The 22,489-nt window shown below is 50.0% G+C and overlaps 1 protein-coding gene across 1 annotated transcript in view; it reads right to left on the bottom strand.

Moving 5' to 3' along the window:
* PREX1 (phosphatidylinositol-3,4,5-trisphosphate dependent Rac exchange factor 1) overlaps positions 1-18,838 on the bottom strand; it is a 178,627-nt gene extending 159,789 nt beyond the window's left edge. The window contains exon 1 of the mRNA XM_088789076.1: positions 18,125-18,838. Within this exon, the coding sequence (XP_088645202.1) occupies positions 18,125-18,337 (213 nt within the window). The 5' untranslated portion in view covers positions 18,338-18,838. The remainder of the gene's footprint in view (positions 1-18,124) is intronic.
* Positions 18,839-22,489: the final 3,651 nt, after the last annotated feature.

Raw genomic sequence — 22,489 nt, 5'->3', positions numbered from 1 at the left:
AGCGGGAGAGGAAGCATAGAGAGGAGATGCAATTTTAAATGAGAAGGTCAGGGAAGGTTGCACTACAAAAATGAGATGTCTGAGCAGAGATCTGAAGAGGTAACAAACCACATGAATACCTGGGGGTGTTCTAGACCAAGCAGACGGCAAGTGCAAAGGCCCCGAGGCAGGAATGTGTCAGGTATGCTTGGAGATGAGGTCAGAGAGGTGGACATGGGGAGTAGGAAGACCAGATACTGAAGGGCTTCTAGGTCATCCTAGGGCCTTGGTATTTATACTGAGCAAGGTGGCAGCTATGAGAGGGTTTTGAGCAGAGGAGGAAAGGTGACCTGACTTACACAGGATGTGTGTGGAGAACCACCTGTCGGGGCAAAGGTAGAAGCAAGGGACCGGGACGAGATAACTGCAAGAGTCCCAGCAGGGGACAATGGAGGGGTGAGAAGTCGCCAGATTCTGGGTACTTGTTGAAGGTGGAGCGGACAGGATTTCCTGATAGTTTGGATGTAGGCTATAAGAGGAACAGCAGAATCAAGATGGCTCCAAGGATGTGCCTGAGCAAGTGGAAGGATGGAGGGGCCATTAACTAGATGGGGGGTGGGGGGAGCCAGGCAAGCTGGAGAAGATGGGGAGCCTGTGATGCCCTCTAGACACCCAAGTAGAGCTGTCTACTCATCATCTGGATATAGATACCTGGAGGCCATGGCAGAGGTCAGTGCAGGAAAAATAAATTTGGGAAGTGACAGCAAAGGGATGGCATTGGAAGTGATTGAACAGGATGAACTCAACCACAGAATGAGGATAAAATGACACAGGGAGAGAGAAGGAATCATCCCCAGCCCCGTCACTGGGCTCCCATTCCCACCAGCCTCCCCGACTATGTGCTGCGGGAAGGGGGTGACAAAGAGAAACAGTGATTCAGCTCCTTCTGGAATGCTTGCTACAGACAAAGCAGTTAGGCATCCATCACCTGCCTGCCCCACCCCCAGCTCCACTCCGTCACCCAGCTAAGAAACTGAGGCTCAGCGAGGGACACGGCTGACTCAAGGTGATCTGACGTCCAACTCAGCTGGCAGAGATGCTCGAACCAGGCCCCAGGCTGCAGACACGACCCACTGCTGCCAAACACAGCTTTGCATGAGCAGAAATAAAGAGAATCACCCCACCTTCCGTGGCTGCCAGCACAGAGGATGTGACAAAGACCTGGCACAGGGGGAAGGGGCTGAGAACACGTCTTGGCCTGAGGCATCGTGGTGACTGGCAGACGGCAGTGCTGGCACCAAGCTGGGGAGCCAGTTGGGGCAGCCAGCACCTAACGCAGGACTGGGTCTCCAGAATCTCACCAGTACCAGGGGTGTCTCTCTTCCTGGACTTGCAGGCCAGCCCTGCGCCCAGGGCTGCACCTGTCTTCCCCAGGGACAGGCATCCTGCTCCTACCTCAGTTGTAACACCTCCATGCCTTGACTTCCTCATCTGTAAAATGGCCAGCAACCACAGAAACACTTAGGTCATCATTTTGTCATAGCAGCTAATATGTGTTAAGCTCTTACTATGTGACAGACACTGAACTAGCCCAGGAGGTCTCAACCAGGTAACTGTTGTAGGGCTGTCCCGGGCACGGCAAGAAATTTAGCAACATCCCTGGTTTCTATCCACTAGATGCCAGTAGCATCCTAGCTCCCTAGCTGTAACAATCAAAAATGTCTGCAGACATGGCCAAGGTTCCTCGGGGAGTGGGGACAAAAAGTGCCCTCGTTAGAGAACCACTGCGCTAGGTCACATTTCCACCCACCAGGATGTCAGCTCCATGAGGGCAAAGATCTTTGTCCATCTGTCAAACTGGGGGCCCACATTTAAGGTAAGGAGCCTGGTTTCAGAATCTTGCTCAACCTCCTGGCTATCCTCATGCTCAAAGGAGTATGAGAGGGTTTATAGGACCCAATACTATATACAGGCCTGCCACACAGTGGGTGGGAAGCTAGGAACAGTCTTTTTGTTGATTATTAGTTTATCTTAATTTGAAAAGTAATGCGTTAATTATAACGAGTGAAGCCATGCCAAAAAAATACAAAAATAAATAATTTCTCTACACCCCTCCCCTTCAGCCCGAGACATCAATGTTGAGAGGCTGGGGTGCATCCTACAGTGACTTTCTCAACACTCATAAATACCCACCAAGAGAGGCTTTTTGTTGCTGTTATTTTTTTCCTCCAAAATGGGGTTCACCCTCTACATTTGATTTGCAACTTAACCTTTCCTGCACATACAGCCCTTCATGTCAAGAGATGAGGTCACTAAACAGCTGCTGGATATCCCAACACGTGGATGCACAACCATCTTAGTCAGACTTTTCTCTGTTAATGAACTGAATGAAACCCGTGTGGTTTCTTCCTTTCTTTCTCTTTTTGGCCATGATAAACAAAGCTGGCATAAATATCTTTGTCACTGACATATTTACATACTTTTTTCCATGGTTCTATAGGAGAGATTCCCAAAGGAACTGAATCAAAGGATATTGTGGGGTTTTTATGCTTAAAGACATTGCCAGACTATTTTTCCCAAAAGACAGCAGTCATTAACACTCCCACCAGCATCAATAGGGAATTGACTGTTTCCCAGCAGCCACACCAGCACTGGGTATTATCACTTTGCGTGTCTGTGTGTGTGTGTTGTGTGTGTGTGTGTGTGTGTGTGAGAGAGAGAGAGAGAACACGTGTGTAATGCTATGGAAGGTGATGTTGACTGATGTATCTACTCAACAGAAATGTGGCTCCACACAGTTCTCATTCCACAGAATACTGCCAATTCAAGAGCATTCAGAACCCATATGATGAGAGAGGGTGGGGGCGGGGGGAACAGGCCTTCCATCTATAGGGCCCTGAGAGCCCTTCCTTCCAAGCCCCTCCCCACCCTCACAAGCTGACTCCTGAGCCTGCACCATCTTCATTTCTGAAATGGATTTCACACCCAGGGATAACAAAGATACCTTTGTCACTAGGAAAGAGGGAGCGACTGTTGCCAGAAATTCTGGGTTCTGTTCATTCAAATCTCCATGTGTGGGGAGGAGGAGGGGAGAGTGGGAGGAGAACAGGATGCTTCTCACTCTGGGGCTGACCTCAGGGGTAGACGCCTTGGGCAGACCTGGAGCAGCCCCAAACTCCCCGTCGTTCACTCACTGGTTCATTCCACAAATATTTGCTGAGCGCTTACAACCAGCCAGGCACTCTGGGAAGCATTTTACATGTGTCACCTCATAGGATTCATCCCCACAGCCTGATAAGAGAGGTGTAACATCCTTAACCCCATTTTAGAGATGAGAAGACTGAGGCTCAATGCGATCAAGGCAAGACCCAAATGCCACACAGCTAGTAAATAATACAGGAGCACTAAAGAGGAGCAATTAACTTCTAACCACATGCAGAACACCCCAGATCCCAAATGCCATGTTGTTCCACCTGGGCCACCATGGTAGACTCTCCTCCTTCTGTCTCCACCCTGCCCCCCTACAGTTCATTCTCCACTGGCAGCCAGAGGGAGCCTGCACAAACTAAGTCAGATTGTCCATCCTCTGCTCAAAAGCTCCAAGGGCTCCCATCGATGGCTCACAAGGCCCTGTACAATCTGCCAACCAGCCTCCCCACTCCAACTGTTATCTCCCTGACTTCACCTGTGACTCACTCCACCTGGCTTCCATGCTATCCCTGAGATATGTGCCTCCCTCAGGGTCTCTGCACTTGCTGTTCCCTGTGCCTGGAATGCTCTTCCCACAGATACAGAGGTAAAGTCATTTTCCTGAGGTGACACACAAAGAACAGAGTCTAGATTCAAACCCAGGCCTAAAAGAAAAAGCACACAACAGAGTCTCCAATAAGAGAGAAGGATGGTGTGTGACCCTGGGCAGGTTCCTGGGAAGCCACATTGCTTGGACATGTCCACTGAGCACAACACGTCACACATCTGGACACTTTTGTTGTTATTGGCTCCATGGAAAGAGCTGGACTAGTCAGGGATTGCCTCCTGAGGAGGCAGGATAGGAGCAAAGCTCTGAAGGTAGGAATTGGAAAAGCCACGAGGCACTACAAGCAGGTCAGGTGACAAGAGGGTTCCCCTGGGATCCAAGACTTGGGAGAAGGCAAAGGTTTCCAATCTGGGATGCAGGCACCAACACAGAGGAGAAGAGAGGCTGCCACATGGCACTCCTGCCCTTCTTTCATCCCAGCACCCTGGGTCTTCCTTCTGGGCACCACCACTCCCCCAGTGCCACACGATTCAGGTGTGCCCCCCACCCAAACCTGTCAAATCAGAATCCCAGTGACTAGTTCAGGGATGGGAGCATGATGAAAGGCAGCCAATGAGAGCCCACCCCGGGACAACAGACAGACCCTTCCCTAACAAGCCGAGCTAAAGGAGTCTGGGCTGGGTTTCCTGTCACTTGCAACCGAAGACTCCTGACATCCAGGCCTTGCTAATCTCATCAGCAACAGAAATGCTATTGTTGTTGTTGTTATCGTTTCAAAACCTCCTAGATTTGGGAGAAAGAAGGCAGGGGCGTGGTCACTGCTGGGTTGCACAAGCACAGGAAGAAGCCAGCCCTGACTAGGATGGTATCAGGGCTCTGCAGTCCACGAGGAGGCCCCAGAGGGCAGCCCCAGCCGCTCACACCCTTGTAGGAACCCACGGGTTCCTCTCTGGGGTCTGCACTCCAGGGTCTTCCAAAGGAGTGTTAAGTACAGAACAAGATTCAGTGAGTAAGACAGACGAATGTGGGAACCTCCAGTTCAATAGCTGATGTTGAAAAAAAGGAGAGTGATTGGCCACAGGCCAGAGGAAGTGGAAGTTGGGGTAACAGAATCACCCTCTGTAAGGGAGAACCACCTTCTCTCCTTCTACCATCTCAGGGCACAGAAGGACCACCACAAACTGGAACATGCATCTCAACCTCAAATGCCTACAGGGGCCGGGCAGGAAAGGGGTGAGGGGTGGCGGGATGGACGTTCTTCATAATGGCAATGAAAGTTGTATCCCTTTAACAGAAAAGCACTTTTTTGCTTATTAAATACATTTTTTTAAAACACATTTTTGCTTATTAAAAAAGTCACATCTTTTTTCCAAAGACCTACCTGCCACCTCCTACTTTTTAAAAGAACATGTGACCCTCTTGGTCTGGCTTGGAGTTTTCCATTTAATAGAAACAAGGGCTAGAAGAAATATTCCATTGTCCTCTTAACTCTACTATTAAAAAAACACACACCAAAAAAAAAATATATATATATATAAAAATAAAAAACACACAAAAACGGTAGGACAATCCCAATGAAAAATGGCAACCAACCTTTGATTTCAACGTCAGGGATATTAGGGAACAGTGGGGTCTGTGGCAAACTGAAAACTGCAAGCCCTGCCTAAAGAAGGCAACTGCTAAGTCAGCTCCAACTACGTGTTCACCTGTAGGAATGCAAGCTTGAGGTGGATAAATCTTCTGATTATTGCAGAAGCCAGAACTATAGATTTTCGTATGAAATTTCCTGATTTTTCAAAGTTGGCAATGAATAAAAAAAATGTAACACTGTACGGGCCTGACAAAACCTACTTATAGGCCTGAGCTGGCCTGAGGACCCCGTTTGGACCAGTGGTACCATGGACCTGTGGATCATGAATGACAGCAAGAGGCTCTGCTCTGATCACATCCTTGTCTTTAGCAGCTAGCAGAGGACCTGGACCTACAGCAAGGACACACACACACACACACACCACTTTGGGTCACTGACGTCAGAGAATCTGATAGGGAAGTTTCCCGAAGACACAGAAATCCTGTGGGCGTACAGGATTCCTCCAACTCATCCGGACACGACTTAAGCCTCCCTCTGACCTCCAAGGTATCTTGACTGTTGGACAAAAGCAGAACTTCCTGGGACAGAAGTCAGGAAACGTGCGTTCAAGTTCCATCTCAGGCACAGACTCACTCGGTAAGCCTGGGCCACATCACCAAACGGCTCAGAGCCTCTGTTTCGCCTTCCAGATGAATGGCTGAGATGATGTCTTGGTCTTTGGCAGCCCGGACAACCTGATTCCAGGACTCCAGTTGCCAGTGGTTTATTTGGGTTAGTAAAGAAAAAAAAGGCCCTGAACCAAGGCTTCTTCAGCCATAGTTAAGAAATCGATGAGAGAACTGGCAGCTTGAATGAAGAGACACGTGGTCTGTAACTTTGAAAAACTGAAAACTATATAAATGCCCAATATAAAAGGAATGGGGAAAATAATAACAATTATGATAATGAGGATGATAGCTAATGTATCGGGAGCACCTACTATGTGCCAGGCCGTGTTCTGAGAATTTTATAGACCTGAATTCGTCTAGTTCCCCCTTCAATCTAACAGGTACGCACTACTTTCGGAAATAAGGAAACTGAGGCACAAACAAAGCAGTTTGCCCACGATCACACAGCCAGTATGGAGCCAGGATCAACCTGGACCGCGGGATGAGCCCCCATGTTTCATCATGAAGCCACTGCAGGTTTGGTGGAGAAGAGTGCTGGCCGTGACATGAGGAAGCACTCAGAAGGAAGAGACGCAAGAAATAACATTGTGTGTGCAGTGTGATCACACCTCGGCTAAGACAACATGCACAGGACGAGAAGAAATGCACCAAAAGCTGAAAGGGCTGTTTGGAAGGGTGAGATCTTTTTACTCACCTTTATTTTCCAAATTGCCCATATTATGAGCAGTGACAGCAAATGTGCCAGGACATGGCAGGTGTCCCTCGGAGCCAGCACCATACCCAGCACTTACTGCTTCACTCCACCTAAATAAGCAGCCCCGCCCGGGGCCCCAGATGGCAACCTGCCCTGAGTCTGCTGTATCCCTGGCACCTACAACAGAACCAGGCGCATAGTAGGTGTTCCCTAAAATGTGTGGAGGAGAAGAACGAGCCGGCAGGGTGGGAACAACAATTTCCCCATTTTATAGCTAAGGAGGCCCAAGAGTCATTGCCCAAGGTCACGGGCCGGTACGTGGCGGCCCAGGACAAGCGTCGACAGAGCCTCATCTTAGCGGAGTTTCCACCACCAGCACAATCACCAAAGTGACAGATCGACTAAATATAATGTGCGATCCAGGACTGGACTCTGGATTGGGGATGGGAATGGGGAGGGGGCAATCGCTATAGAGGACATTTGGGGGAAAATAGATGAAATCGGAATATAGATTGTGGAGTATAGAATTTAGTATCCAGGTTAGATTTCCTGATTTTGTTCATTGCACCGTGTTTACCTAAGAGAATATGCGTGTTCTTAGGAGATACATACCGAGTTATGTAGGGGCATCATGTCTATAATTACTCTCAATAGGTCAAAGTAGTGAGAATAATTGTACGTGCATGTGTGCGTGTGCAGGGGAGACGGGGGAGGAGACGTGGAGGGGACGATAAAGCAAATGGAGCCAATGGCTAACACCTGGTAAATCTGGGTGTAGGGTATACAGGAGTCCTCTGTATTCGTGAAATGTCAACATAAAAATTTACCAAAAAGTTAACTTTGAAACAATATATCAAATTGCCCATAAATACAGCACACTGGGATTTTGTGTCTAGACCCCTGCAGGTATGGAGAAATGTACAGTCAGGGACACACACAAAACATAGTCCCCTACTTGGTTCCACAGACAGAGTGCCTGTAGTTGAACAGACATAAGGAAACGTGCTTTGACACACACTCGCCCGCTGTATTTATGACCTTTGTGATGAAGGGAAAATACATCTTAAAAACCACCCAATCAACGGCCGGGCTGGCCAACAGCTGGCGGCTGGGACCACACAGCGCTCCCTCTGCCCTCCCCGTGTGGTAAGGGCAGGCGGCCAAGGACGCCTGTCTGTAGCCACTCCCCCCAGAAGTCCACGCCCCCCAAAGTCAAGGCCACTCATTAAGGAAGTGACAGGACCCAGGAGGGTCTCTGTCACAGCATGTGCCCCATTCAATCCCTTTCACTCACTCACTCCTTTGACTGATACTAAACAGCGAACCCAGCAGACCAGGGTCCTGACCTCAAGTGACTTATATTCGAATGGAGGAGGCGGCCACTAGACAAGTAAACAGGATAATTTCAGAGAGTGACAAGTACAAAGAAGAACAGGTGTGGTGACTTAGAGAAAGGGACTGGAGGCTCTATGACAAAGTGACACTCAAAGATAGGAAGGGGCACCTGATCCCAAGCACAGTCAAGGTGTTGCAGGCAAGAGAAACAGCAAATGAAAAGACTCAGAGGCTGGAACCAGCCTAGTACGGTTCAAAAACAGAAAGAAAGCTGGTGGGGCCAGGCAATAGTGAGTGCGGGGAAATAGGAGGTTGGTGGGGAGAGCAGATGAAACCGAGGTCCAGAGACAGGAAGCTCCTTGCCCAGGGTCACAAAGCCACTGAGGGGCAGAGACACAGTTCAGATGCAGACAGTCTGGGCCAGACGCTGGGTGCTTGAGCAGGACAGCGCAGAAAATTCTCCTGTGCAGAACCCCCTCAGCCCACACCACTCCCATGCCTTTGGTTAAGTTAGAGAACATCAAACTATAATATCTCCGTCCTCAATCCCCAAAGGTCTGCACAAAGATACCTAGCAGTTATATGCATCAAGATAATCGCTTTACATAAGAAACCATAAACATGTGTGTAGAAGAATTTTTTTCATTCAACAAATATTTAATGAGCACCTACTATGTGCCAGGCATTGTTCTTGATGCCAGAGAGACAAAGTGAATAAAAAAGAACACAGGGATAGGAGATAGGAAGGGGTGAGGTGGGGGTAGGGTGCAATTTTGAATGGTGGGGGGAGGAGGTCAGAAAAGACCTCTCAAGGACAAGACCTTTTGAACAAAGGCCTGAAGCAGTGAGCAATAGGAAGACTGGGAGAAGAGCATTCCAGACAGAGCAAGTGAGAAGACCCCTAGGCAGGAGCATGCCTGACGCATCTGCAAAAGGGCAAATGTGGCTGGAAAGGGGATGAGGGAAGGAGCATGAGCAAGAGGAGATTCTGGAGTTAGACCGTGGTGATGATGGTACAACTTTGTGAAGATATTCAAACCACCGAATCGTACACTTTGAGAAAGTGCGGTTTATGGTGTGTAAAACATATCTCAATTAAAAACAACTGTATGAGAAAAAAAGAAGAAGAGTGAAGCACCAGAGGCAGATCTTGCAGAATCTTCCAGGCCATTCTAAGGGCTTTGCTTTTCTGCTGAGGGAGTGGGAGAGGCCGGAGGACTTGGAGCAGGGCAGGGTGTGAGCTGACATAAGTGCTAACTGGACCCCTCTGGCTGTGTATGGAGAACAGAATGTGGGAGGCAAGGGTGAGAGCAGAGGGAGGAGGCAACTGCAATAGCCCTGGCCATTTCCCCACCGTGTTTCCTTGGGCAAGTCACTTGACCTTCTCTGCAGCTCGGTTTTCCTCACCTTTGAAATGGGTCTGAAAAAGACATCTGTCAGAGGGCAGAGGTGAGAGCTAATGTCATGTAAGCTGTTGTTAGGATGGCTACAATGCGAGGAGGGTGGAGTTGGAGGTGCCATCAAACAGTTTTTAATCATGCAAATTAGTTTCCTGAACAGAAAACAAAGGGTGTCTCCCTCCCTCACAGGAAGCAGGGACCCATCTCACATCAACAGCCTTTCCCACCAGTGGCCACCGCACAGCCTGTCCATGTCCAGGCCACAAAGAGGGGCCAACACATCTCCAGAGGTGCTGGACTCAGACACAGTAACCATGAGGAGGCTGAGACCCAGACAGGGGACAGAGACGACCCTGGGTCCCACAACAACCTGGGAGCAGACGTGGAATTTGCTCGGGGGAGGGGAAGGTGTGGTCCTCCCTCCTGGATGGGTGTCCAGGCTGGATGCAGGAGGTGGCCGCTGGGACCTTGGGAAGGCCACTGGCAGTTCTGATTTTCAGAGCATCAACGAGACCATGCCACACCCCTGCTCAAAACCATCCAGGGGCTCTTCATCCCACTAAGAATGGAACCCAAACTGCTCACCGTGCTTAAGAGGCTCATGCCGCCTGCCCCTGCGACCCACGCCAAGCTCATCTCACTCACTCTCCCCTCCAACCACTCTAGCCTCTAGCTGTTCCTCTAACAAGCCAAGCATGGTCCTGCCTCAGGGCCTTGGCCCATTCTGTCCCTCTACTTGAACACACTTCTCTTGACTCTTTCCACAGCTGGTTCCTCCTCTGCCACAGGACTCAAATCAGATGCTTCCTCCTCAGAGAGGCCTTCCGTGACCGCTCCATCTCAATAGATGCCACCATCCCTATCACCAACATATCCCCATTTCATTACCTTCTTGGTGCACTTATTCCCCAAATGTGTGGACTTGAGCAAGTTACTCAACCTCTCTGGGCCTTAGTTTCCCCATCTGCAAAATAGGCCCAATGGTGTTATCTATCCTACCCCAGAGGGTTGTTGCAAGGGCTCAAAGAGATAATCCACACAAAGCACTTAGCACAATGCCTGACACAAAGTAGGGTCTCCGTGGATTATGTTCTTACTATTTTTACACCTCTTGTCACTTTCTCAAGTGATCTCTTTGTCCCACCTGACGATTCTACAAGGGCAGGGACTTTGTCTATCGTGTCCGGGGCACATGCCAGCACCTAGCCCAGCGTCTGGCACATAGTACGCGCTTAATGTCCAGTTAGTGAATGAATAAATGAACCAGTGAACGAATGCGTTGACTGCCCACACCCTGCTCTGACCCTGGCCTTGCTCCGCCCGAGAGCAGCTCCTTACAGATGATACCACCCTCCCCTGCAAGGGGAAAAGTACAAAACCCCAGATCCTGGTGGCCAATGCCACCTGCCTCTACCAGCCTTCATGGCCCTGGTCCTGCCAGCCTGAAATAGCCTCGCCTCCCCTGGCCCAGAATCAAGGGATCATCTGTCAGTTCCACCCTGGGGAAGGAAGCAGGAGGGTAAACACAGATTGAGTGTCTGACCACAAGACAAAAGAGGGGCAGGCAGATCCCCTTCTGGTCCTCAAGGAGCTGAGAAAATAAAAATAAACTTAAAAATCCACACAGGGCTGGGAGGCGAGAGGGCTTCCCTTCCTGCCGGGAGCTTCCTCTCGGAGAACGGGAGAGGCCCCAGCAGGTACCGGGGCGAGACAGACCCCGTCTGAGTGCTCAGCTGGGCCAGGCACGCGCATGACTACACTGGTTCCTCACAGCAACCCGCTGAGGGCTGCGATCATCTCCGTTCTGCGGATGGGGAAACCAGGGTTCAGAGAGGCAAAAGGACTTGCCCAAGGTCACACAGGGGCGGAGCTGAGATTTGAACCCAGGGCGTCTGTCTAGAGTCCATGCTCTTAACCATGAACCCAAGATACATGGCTGGATGAAAATAATAAACTGTATCACGCTATGTATATGAAATAGTAATATATTTATATATTATTTATATATATTAATATATTTGTCCCAACTGGAGGAAGGGGGTGCTATGGGTAGCTAGTGGGTAGAGGCTAAGAATGCTATTAAACACCCTACAATGCCCAGGACAGCCCCCTACAACAAAGAATGATCGCATCCCAGTATGACAACAGTGCTGAGGGTTGAAAGATGGAAGGATTCACCCCAAACCAGCTGCTAGGTCCGGAAATGCCCCTATGGAACCTCTTTAAGAGGGACCTTTGATCCAGGCAAAAAACACAAATCCCCAGGGAAGGACATGAGCCACCCAAGCCCTCGTCCCAGAACTTTCAGGATGGAACCCTGACCAGCTGCAGGGCCACCACCCTTGACTAGAGTTCATCTCCCTCTGGGGACTACAACTTCTGGGGGGGGGGGGTTCTTCGGGGGGGGGTGTGGTTTCACCTGCAAAAAACAAGGAGATTCAGATGCCCCACCCCTAACTTGTTCTCAAGTTCTATGTCTCCTAAACTCTGAGGCTGGAATCAGCTGACCTCACCCTGTGCCCAGGGAATGAGGCTAGGGGGACAGCACATGCTGGTTTGAGGGTCAGCCCCACCCTGATCACCCACCTCCTGCCAGGGTTCCAGCCAGACAGCCTGTGCCTGTTGGAAAAAAGGACAGAAATCACACAAGTCTGAGAGGTCAAGTTCTGTAGCCAGGCATGGCCTGCTTCAAAGACTTAACTCGTACAAATGCTTTAAGGGGTGGAGGGGGCAAGTGAAGCAAAGAGGATGTGGGTTCCTTGCTCTGAGGGAGTGGCCCCAAGCCAAATAGGTCTTCTGCTCACTGGCTTGATAAAGGGGACACTCTCTAAGAAGGGGGTGCCCTGAAGCCTCCAAAAGCCAGGGACACCGACCTCATCAACCTCTTCTTCAAGTGACAGATAACCAGCTACAAGGGCAAACACCAGAATAATAGTGAATGTGTGTCCAGTATATTCGTTTGAAGAAACACTCATTCAAATGCGTGAGTTCTAGCATCTCCATTGGGTCATCCTTCCCAGGACAAGGAGCACGCGTGCCCTGTTGATGGCTGCATTTTCCTGGTCCAGAACACTGCCTGAAATACACAGCACGCGTTCCATAAATCCCGGCACGCTGAGAAAAGCAACTAATTTCTTTATGGTTTTAGCTTTTCACAGCTCTGTTTGCCATACGTGAAAGACAGGGCCCATCTAACTCCTGCTGACACAGGATTTTATCAGCAAAAGATTTTCACTCACTTCCTGATGATGCTCAACCCAGTACAAAATGGCCTGGTCCAGGCTTTTCCGTATCCTAAAGCTCAGGTAATTTGAAACCTTTGGCTTCACGGTTCTTGCCTACCTGGGCTGCCCAGAGGTCTCACAAAGGCCGTAATCTTGGTCATGGGCACAGCACCATGCTGAGGCAGTTCAGGGCAATGGGAAAGGATGTGGGCTATGCAGGCAGAATACTTGGGTTTGAATCCCAGGTTAGTCAGGCTGTGTGATCTTGGGAAACTGACCTGGCCTCTCTGTGCCTTCGTGTCCTTTTTAAAATGGGAAGCACAATAATTACTGGAACTTTTGAGTTGATACATAGAGAATGCTTTACACAGGACTTGCGAACATTTAGCACTATATAAGTGTTAGCAAATTATTATTACTATCGCTGGTGCACAAACCTAACAGTCGTGCTGAAAATATAATTCTGTTGGCATTTTGTAAAAACGCATGTCCGTATGCATAATTTTCTACGAAAAGGCAATAACAAATAGGACTTCTTAGTACAGTTTCCCTTTCTTATTTTCCTGCTTGCTTTTCTCCACAAGATACACATCTGTCTAGCCTTTTCTCCAAACTCCTATAATGTTATACACACAAAGTACATGTGTATACTATGGTTATTGTTTATTTTCCCAAAGCGGAACTGTGTTATACACATTTCTTAGTGGCCTACTTTTCGCAATACAACCTTGTGAAAGCCCCCAAGTCACTGGTAGGCCACTCTGCTTCAGTGACTGCAGAATGAAAACTGAGCCCCCACCCCCACCCCGCAGCACTGCTCCCTGGTGTCAGACTAGGAGCAGAGAACATTGAAAAGAAAAAAAAAATAGTGACAACACAAAACCACAGTTTCTTGTTTTGGCAGCAGAGCTCCAATGAGAAGGAAAGCTTTGGTCTCCTACCCCCAAAAAAGCAGAACCACAGAAAGCATTCTGGGAGCTCTCTGCCCACACCCCCTGATCTTCACGGACCCTGGCCCAGCCCAGCGGGTGAGGCAGACCCTCTGGATGCCTGAGACTGATAGGTCTCTGGCCCCAGCCAAGGGGAGCCCTTGAGAAGGGTGCTGACCAACCCCCACCAGGGAGTCTCTCTGCCCATCCGCCCAGGCTCCCCTTCTCTTTCCACCACTGCCCAGCTGGCACACCCATCACCAGGACTTATTGGCACCTGCCCCTGAGGGCTGCCCCCTTGTAGGCAGGAATCCCAAACCAATCCAAGCAAGAGGCAGGTGGGCCCAAGGCTCACTCAGCCTCCTCTTTAAGGGGCAAGACTTTGAGCCCAAAAACAATGACGTCATCTGGCCCCCACTGCTGCATATCCCAAAAAAGCCACCATAGCATTCCGAGCACCTACTATGTGCCTGGCACAGTTCTAAGAGCTTTAGCTTCAAGCTCATTCAAGCTTTACAATACCCGTATGACCCAGGTGCTAGACTATGCCCACTGTACAGAGCTGGAAACTGAGCCACAGAGCAGGTTGGTGACCTGCCCCAGAGCCAGAGCCACCTAGAGTCGGTGTGGGGTAAAACCAGCATCTGAATACCAGCAGCCAGGCTCCATATTCCCACCCTCAACCCTCACGCCATGAACGGACACGGATTACAGAGGAGGAACCCAGCAGCCTGACATTTCCATCCTTCTACAGTTCTGGCCATTCTGCGGAAGAGAGAAAAGGAGTCACACAGGGGAAGTAACCAGAGGAAGCACAGGCAGAGGGTCAGAGTCACACAGGTCTGGGTTCGAATCCCAGTTCTACCACCTTAATAAATCATGTGCCAAGCTCTTTGTAAGCCAGAAGCAGTCTGCGAAGTGGCTAGGGACATAGTTCTAGGGAGGGCAGCCTGGGATCAAATCCTGGCAATGCTGTCGACGTGACCCAGGGAAGCTCACTTAAACTATATTTGCCCCAGTTTCCTCCTCTGTCAATGGGGATCGCAACAGCACTCCCTCCACAGGATACATGCAAAGTGCTTAAAACAGTAAGTGATGAATCAGTGTTGGCTCCTATATTGTCATTGCCATTGTTGTTACCATTATCGACACTGCCCAAGAGCACACAGGGTGCACTCAACATAGAGCCAAGGTTCAGAGTCAGAAGCCAGGGCAATATTCCCCCAACCTCTGCAGTGCCCCCCAAGAGAGATCCAGCATCTCTGCAAGAGGGCTGTCCTTGCCTTTCCGTGCATGACTTAAATAAACACACACAAAACAACACACCAAAGTCATTACCCTTGGAGATGGGGGAGGAGGTGCGATCCAGTTATTGAAGGAAGTGTGGAAAGATGGGGAAATTCTGGAGAAAACACAGAGTCCCAGGCCCGGAACCCAATAAAACCACTGGTTCCTGTGGCCAGAGTTTAGACGGTCAAAAGGAAATTCACTTACTGTCCCTACCCTCCTTTCAGCACTGACTCAGATCTCACTTCCACCAGGAAGCCCTCCCTGACCACCCCTTCTGTCTGGGTGCTGGAATCCTATAACCCTAATCACCTGTATTATTTGTTTAATTATCATATAACACAATAATTAATGATCATAACTCATATGCCTTACAGCCTGCCAGACACTGTTCTAAATGCTTTATATATATTATGTTGGTGCAAAAGCAATTGCGGTTTAAGAGGTTAAAAATAATGACAAAAACTGCAATTACTTTTGCACCAACCAATTATTTATATAACTCACTTATCCTCTTAAAAACCCTCTAAGAGCTATTATCCTCCCCCATTTTACAGATGAGGAAAGTGAGGCTCAGAAAGGTTAAGCCACTTGCCTAAGGTCACAGAGCCCCAGGACACGACCCCAAGCAGTCTGCCTCCAGAGCCTAGCCTTGCACTGGAATTTTTATAAACCCCCTTTTTGCCACCCTCCACGACACTGTCATCTCCTTGAGTGTAGAAACCTAGACCTGACTTTTCTACACCTCCCACAATGCTCAGTCTACACAAAGGCTTCGTTTCTACTGGCAAAGGAACCTTAAAAGCAGGGACACAGAGGCCAGGGCAGCCCTTCAAGCGAGGTCTGCCTCTGCCACATGGAATTAAAAGCAGGGAGGGTTTACTGAGCGTTCTTCCATTCTCCCGAGCCAGGAGCAGGGGGCAAAAATCCCTTAGCAAGTATAAAGGCTGGGAGGAGAGAGTGGGAAGACAGAAGAGAATCACAACCTGCAGGCTGCCAGCCTCGCTGCTGCGTGGAAAGCCTGGGTAATTAGCAGTTCCTGAAGCTCTGAGCCCTGGGTTTTCCAAACGAAAAGGCCTTGGGTTGTTTAGGGGCCCTTTCTAGTGGAGCAAAACAAGAGAGGCCTTCTGCAGCTCACAAACAAGGTATGGCTGGTCATGTTACACAATCAGTCCATTTCTGGCACCAGCTTGGGGACACCCAAAAGGACAACGCAAAAAGGACGCCTGGATTCCCCTCCCTTCGTTTTACAGGTGGGGAAACTGAGTCCAGGACAGGTGGCATGACTGATCCAAGATGTCAAAGTTGGAACCAGCTCATCTCAGAACTGAAAGGTCAATCAAAAAAAAAAAAATTAAGAACTCAGCAAATTTAAAGTGCCAAAGAGATAATGTGGAAGCAGAGAAATCTTTTTTTCATATTTCTTTAACAAGAATGATTGATTCCAATCAATTTTCATTATCCCAGCTTCCTCAGACTCTACACGTGGACAATTTAAAACCACAGTTAACCCAAGCGCAATTTATATCTGTTCTGAAACACACCACACCATCTAGGGTAAGGGCTTTCTGTCCCATTAACACAAAAATCGGTTTGTCTTTCCTCTCTCCCTTCCTGACTGAGGAGCAAGGAGTGGCTCAGATGGAGAAGTGAGGAGTTGCCTAGAACTTGACATTGTTCAGAGATGCCAGGGCTGGCTACATCTTTAATTCAGAAACAGCCAGCTTCAAACTGAGCAGATTCTTTTTTTTTTTTTTTTTCAACTGTGAGAGGGAGAGATGGGGGGGAAATGCTAACCCTGCCTTATTCTCACAGGCCTTTCTTTCTAGAAGGGTCCTTTAGCCAAATGGTTTTCAATGCCTCTGTACAACTTACCCGGCCCTCCAAAACACACACACACACACACACACACACACACACACACACGCACACACAACACGTCTTTTCATAGAGAGAAGGTCTCTCTCCTCCCTGAGATGGAACTCGGACCTCACACAGCCTCAACTACACCCCCAAGCTACTGGGGACCCCAGAGGATGCCAGAGTCTCCCTCTTCCCCTCAGAGACTGGAAGCTGCAGAGCTTGGCTCTGAGGTCTCTAAGGAACCACCACCGCCCCCACCAGTCCTTCCTGAACTAGGATTAAAAGACTTCCTAGAGCAGAGAAGGGAGTAAATGAGGTCCCAGCAGGAGGCACAGAGATTAAAGCCCTGGAGTCTCCTAACTTCCAGCAAGGCTGCGGCCCATCCCACCCCCTCCACTCCCTAGCCACTTTTCTCACTTCCTAGGAGAGTAGGGAAGCGGTCCCTTCCTCCCTTTCACATAAAAAAAAAAAAAGAAGAAGAAGAAGAAGAAGAGGAAGAAGAAGAAGAAAACAAAATGCAGCATAGGATAGGGGTTTAGAGCACCGGCTGGGCCTGCCCCGCTTCAAAACCCACTATCCTCAATTAACCAGCTGTGTAATTCTGGGCAAGTTACTCAACCTCTCTGGAACTAAACTCTCCCATCTAAAAAAATGGGAGAAACACTCGTCCCTACTTCGTGAGCCACTTGTAAAGGTTAAACCTTCTGTCACATGTAGGCGCCTGCCACATAGTAAGCGCTCAGTTGTTATTTTACAGAATATGTCGCTGTGGTTTTCCCACTTGGAGTTGGGTGGGGGCGGGGGTTGGACTACCGAGTCGTGAGCTCGAACCCCACTCTCTCCAAGCTCCCGCAAAAGCGTATGAGTGGGGACCACGGTCCTACTCTGGGGTTTTGTCCACCTCCGTTCCTCCTCCGGCTTTGAGTTTTGTCCTACTCTACTCGGCGCGGCGGGACGCTAGGCTCTAGAATTTCCAGGATCCGTTCTGGATGAGGAGTCGGTGGTGCACTAGGCGACCAAGAAAGCCCCGGGGAAAACAACTCAGGAGCGAAAGCTCCCGGCGCCTGGGTCCCAGAGCCCGCGGATGTAACTAATTTTAAAACTATTTGAAAGGCGGGGAGGGAGAAACAAAAAGACAAAAGGGCACCGTGCCGGGGGTTGAGGGGGGTGGGGACGGAATGCGGGAGACCCCGGGTTGAGGCGGGACTGCGGGCCCACCAGGGAGGCGACAACCCAGCTCTGGAGGAGCCCGGGTCTCCTCACTTCTCTACGTCCCCTGCGGAAGCCCCAGAAGCAACTCTTGCGACCCCCAGGGACCGCGGCCACAGGTTGTGGGGACCGCTCCGCGCAGAGGCCCCGGCGCTCCGCTGTCCCCGCGCTCTCTGGGACACACTTACCGACTGCAAGAAGCGCAAGGTGCCCACGTAGTCCCTCTCAGTGCCCAAGATCTCGTTGAGGACACAGAGGCGAAGGCGCAGCTGGCGCTCCGACTCCCGGGCTGCCGTGCACGGGCCGGAGCTGGGTGCAGCGGCGCCGGGGGCCCGGGGGTCCGGGTGGGCACCATCCCCAGCCCCGTCGCCGCTGGGATCGCTGCCGCCGGGTACCTCCATTCTAGCGAGGCCGCGCGGCGCCGGCTCCTTCCCCCGCACGGAGGTCGCGCCGAACGGTGACTCAAGCGTCCAAGCGCCCCATCCCGACGGGGCGCGCCGCCGGGCCGGACTCAGCGGCGGGCCCAGCGCATGGAGCAGCAAGCAGGCTGGTCGGAGGGACTGGGGGCGGAGGCAAAGCGCGGAGGCTGGCCCAGGGGCGGGAGGAGGCGGCCCTCGGGGCTCCCAGACGGCGGGCCCCAATGCTCGCACCGCCCAGGGAGCGTCTGCCAAGTGCCACGCCGCGCTGAGCCGCAGAGACGCGCCGCGGCGTTCTGCAGCGACGTCGGAAGCTCGGCGCGACCGGAGCGGGGGCTCTCGGGGCGCTCGGGCGGGAGCCCTCCGGAAGGAACCCCGCGGAGCTCGGAGGCGAGCGCACCAATTCCACGCTGGGACGCGTGGCGCCCCCACCCTCTCCGCGGGCTACGCCACTCCCACCCGGTACACGCGACACTCAGCGCGCACAGGCACACGCACGCAGGTCCGGCCGCCACGGCAGCTGCTCCGACTGAGTAAACACCGGGTTGGGAAAGCTCGCAGCGGAGGCGCTCAGGAGCAAGCCCTCCCCGACCCGCGCCAGCCCTGGGAAGAAAAAGGGTCGGCCCCCGACCGAGCTGTGTGGCCTCTGGGACACCCAGCCTTTTGGGTGCCCTGGTATTCTGCCACGACCTTGAGAAGGAAGATGCGCGATTCTTTCTCTCGATCTCTCTCACTCCCTCTTTTCTCTTCCCTTATTCTTTCCTTTCTTCCTTTTTCTTTCTGAACTTCTTTGCCCCCATGAACTGAACCAGCCCTTCCCACCTTTCCCAGAAGAAATTATCTGTTCTCAGTTACTAATCAAGTGGCAACTGCCCTGCCCGCGCCCCCCTCCCATCCACCCACTGCCCAGGATAAGGCCTTGGGAACCCGGCTCCTAGTCCAGGCTGCTGTGTGTGACCTTGATAATTAGCAAACGCTTGACAAGCGAAAGCGACCTCACCTGCCTCATAGGAAGATACGGTGATCGGGTTCAAATCCTAGCTACCTTACTTGCCAGCTGGGTGACCTTAGGCTAGTTTCCTCACGTGCCTCGGTGTTCTCATCAATACAATGGGAATAAAAATGGTACCTAGCTCACAGGGTCCTGCATAGGGTTATGTGTTAATCCATAGGGAGTACTTTGGATAGTGTCCAGCACCTAGAAAGTTCTCTATAAATGTATAAACAGCCCTCTTGGCCAGACCCTATTCCCCAAACTGTCTACACAATCCCTACCAGAGATTGTATTGTCTCTGCAGTGTATTAACTGATTCATATAATATCCCCTGTAGACTAATTATCCTTTAAGGGAGTGACATTATTATTTATTTTCTGTTCCAAACACCCAGGATTGTTCTCCCACTGGCCTCTGGGTAAATACTGGAAGTGCCTAAAGACACAGGACAAAAATGGGGTGGGTAGCTTCTGCCCTCTAAGCTCTGTTCCTTTAGGATAATGGACAGCGTTGGCAATTGATCTGGGCCTTGGGTGAGTGAAGTTCCCCTGGGCAGTGAGTAAACGGTGTGAGGTAGGTGAGCCTACCAGGCTTGGGTAGTGGAGTCAATTGTATCCAAAAGATGGCTGACTCCCAAGGTTCTCAGAAAACTGTAGAGGTCTCTAGAGTAGCATAGCTGTGTGACCTTAGACTGGTCACAACACCTCTCTGAGCCTTGGTTGCCTCATCTTTAAATTCTATCTACCACAAGAGGAGTACATAGTGGGAGCAGCATGGCTGTGGAATGAAACTGGTTTGCATTTGTATCCCAGCTCCAACTCTAACTGGCTCTGTACTTTGGCCAAAACGCTTCACCTCTCTGAGCCTCAGTTGCCTAATCTCTAAAATGTGAGTCTTTGTAAGAGAAAACAATGTATGTAAAGCAGGGTTTCTCAACCTCAGGACTATTGTTGGTATTTGGAGTAATTCTTAGTAGTGGAGAGCCATCTTGTGCTTTGAAGGACATTTCGTAGCATACTCTACCCACTAGATTCTAGTAGCACTCTCTACCCAGTGTGTCAACCAAAAATGTCTCCAGACATTGCCAAATGTCCCCTAAAGGACAGAATCGCCTCCAGTTGAGAACCACTGATACAAAGTACCTGACACAGAGAGCTGGCACATACTAAGTGCTCAGTAAATGTTAGTTCCCTTCCCAGCTGTAACCACAGAAGATTCACTTCACTTTTAGAGAAACGTTTCATAAACACGTGTGCACATGCACATAAATCCCATGCTTCATCCAAGAATTGGCCCACACTTCCAATAAGACCCTCCAAACATTTCCGCATGGGTGGATGGAGCCCACCCTTGGCCCACCCCATCCCATCTACATTCTGTTACTCCCTCAGTAGATTCATCTGGGCTATTTCTCCCCACCATTCCACCCCCAGTGAAAGGTGATACAACTTTTGATAAATTACTTAAGTTCTCTCTACCTCGTTTTCCTCATCTGTGAACTGAGGATAATAATTATACCTACATCATAATGTTGTTGCAAAGAGGCCTAAGTTAATGCATGGAAAGTGCTCAGAGCAAATAGCAAGCACTCAGTAAGGGAAGGTTTCTATTTATTCAACTCGTGGATTAAGTGCTGAATCCATTCAGATGCATTTGGCTGCAAGGAGGAGAAAAATGGGCTACTGATGGGTTAAAACACAAGGACATTGTTTATGTAACAAAAGACCCAGAGGAGGTTGGTTCTTCTGGCTGGTTCAGAACTTGGTGACATCATCAAGGACCAAGGCACCTTTGAGCTCATCATGGTGGCTTTTTCTCCAAACTTTGGGGCCTCAGAGTTGCAAGATGGTGGCTACAATAGGAACTTCACCTGCTAACACAACTCCAAAGCAGGAAACAAAAGAAAAGGAAAAGGGGGCTCTTCTCTGTGCCTCTCATCAGAGATAGAATACTTTCCCCAAAGCCCCCAGCAATCAGGCTTTCCCTTACACCTCACAGGCCAGACTGGGTCACGTGACCACCCTTCACTAGTACCCAGTGAAGAACAGGGTTGTCACCATCAACTTAGAACAGTCCTGCTCCATCTCCTGGAACGTGGCTGCCTAGATGACTTGGGGTTCTGTCATCCTAAGTGTCTGCCAGAAGCACCTACTATGTCCAGGGGTGGAGGGAAGGACAATACCCAAATGAATAATCAACAAACAAACGAAAAATACGTGAGATACTTTTAGCTTCTCCAGAGTTGGTTGGTGGCACCTTCAGAACTGTATCTCAGGTCACAGCCTACCCCAGATCTCATGACTCAGGCAGGGAACTCAACACTTGACATCAATGGGGACTCCCTTGGCCCACGGCCTGTCTGCCTCCCAGCTAATCCTGGCACAGAGCAACAAACGACTAAGCAACACAAACGGGTAGGTTTCCTTTTCCTACCCCTGTTTCAGCCTTGACTTCTCCCTTCTTCCCCATCACCTCCCCCCATGCCCTCAGGATCTCCAGTGGGGGGAGACTTTAGCTCCCTATTTATCTCCAGAACAGGGCTTAAAACAGGCCATAGCTGGGAAACATTCACCAAAAGAACAGAGAAAAAAGAGAAAAAATAAAAACCTTTCAGTTCAAAGCAGGAAAAAAAAAGTGATAATAATGATAGGGAACTTCTACAGGGACAATTTTAGAGTTTCTGTTGCCATGTACTTCACAAATAGCTGGGGAATTCCATTTGATTTCTATTGCATGAGTTTCACAGTCGTAGGGAAGAAGTTAATGCTGCTTGGGAATGTTAGACAGATGGTTCCTTCTTCCCTGACAAGACCCTCTCAGATTCTGCAGGCTCGGGATTTAAAGGACCCCCTTCCCAAGCCCTGATTAAATGAAAAAATAATTATGATAAAACAAGGAAAAACAAGGGGTGATTTTGTTCCAACCCAAATTGAAAAACCAAGTGAGAAATGAGTAATCAGACCACCCAGGATTACCATCATTTTCCAAATGCAAATGAGTTCTCAGTAAGTCAGGCCAGCTACCTAGGGAGTCTTTTCCCCATTCTGAGCACCAAGAGCAGCTTTCTGAGAAGAGGAGAGAGGCATCTCCACCTTTGGCATTGGACACAACGTCTGAACAACCAAAACCAATGCTAGCACACA

Source organism: Rhinolophus sinicus, chromosome 13 (assembly GCF_057876585.1).
Source record: "Rhinolophus sinicus isolate RSI-liver-muscle chromosome 13, RSI-T2T, whole genome shotgun sequence".
Lineage (NCBI taxonomy): Eukaryota > Metazoa > Chordata > Mammalia > Chiroptera > Rhinolophidae > Rhinolophus > Rhinolophus sinicus.
This window is presented reverse-complemented; position numbering and strand designations above follow the sequence as displayed.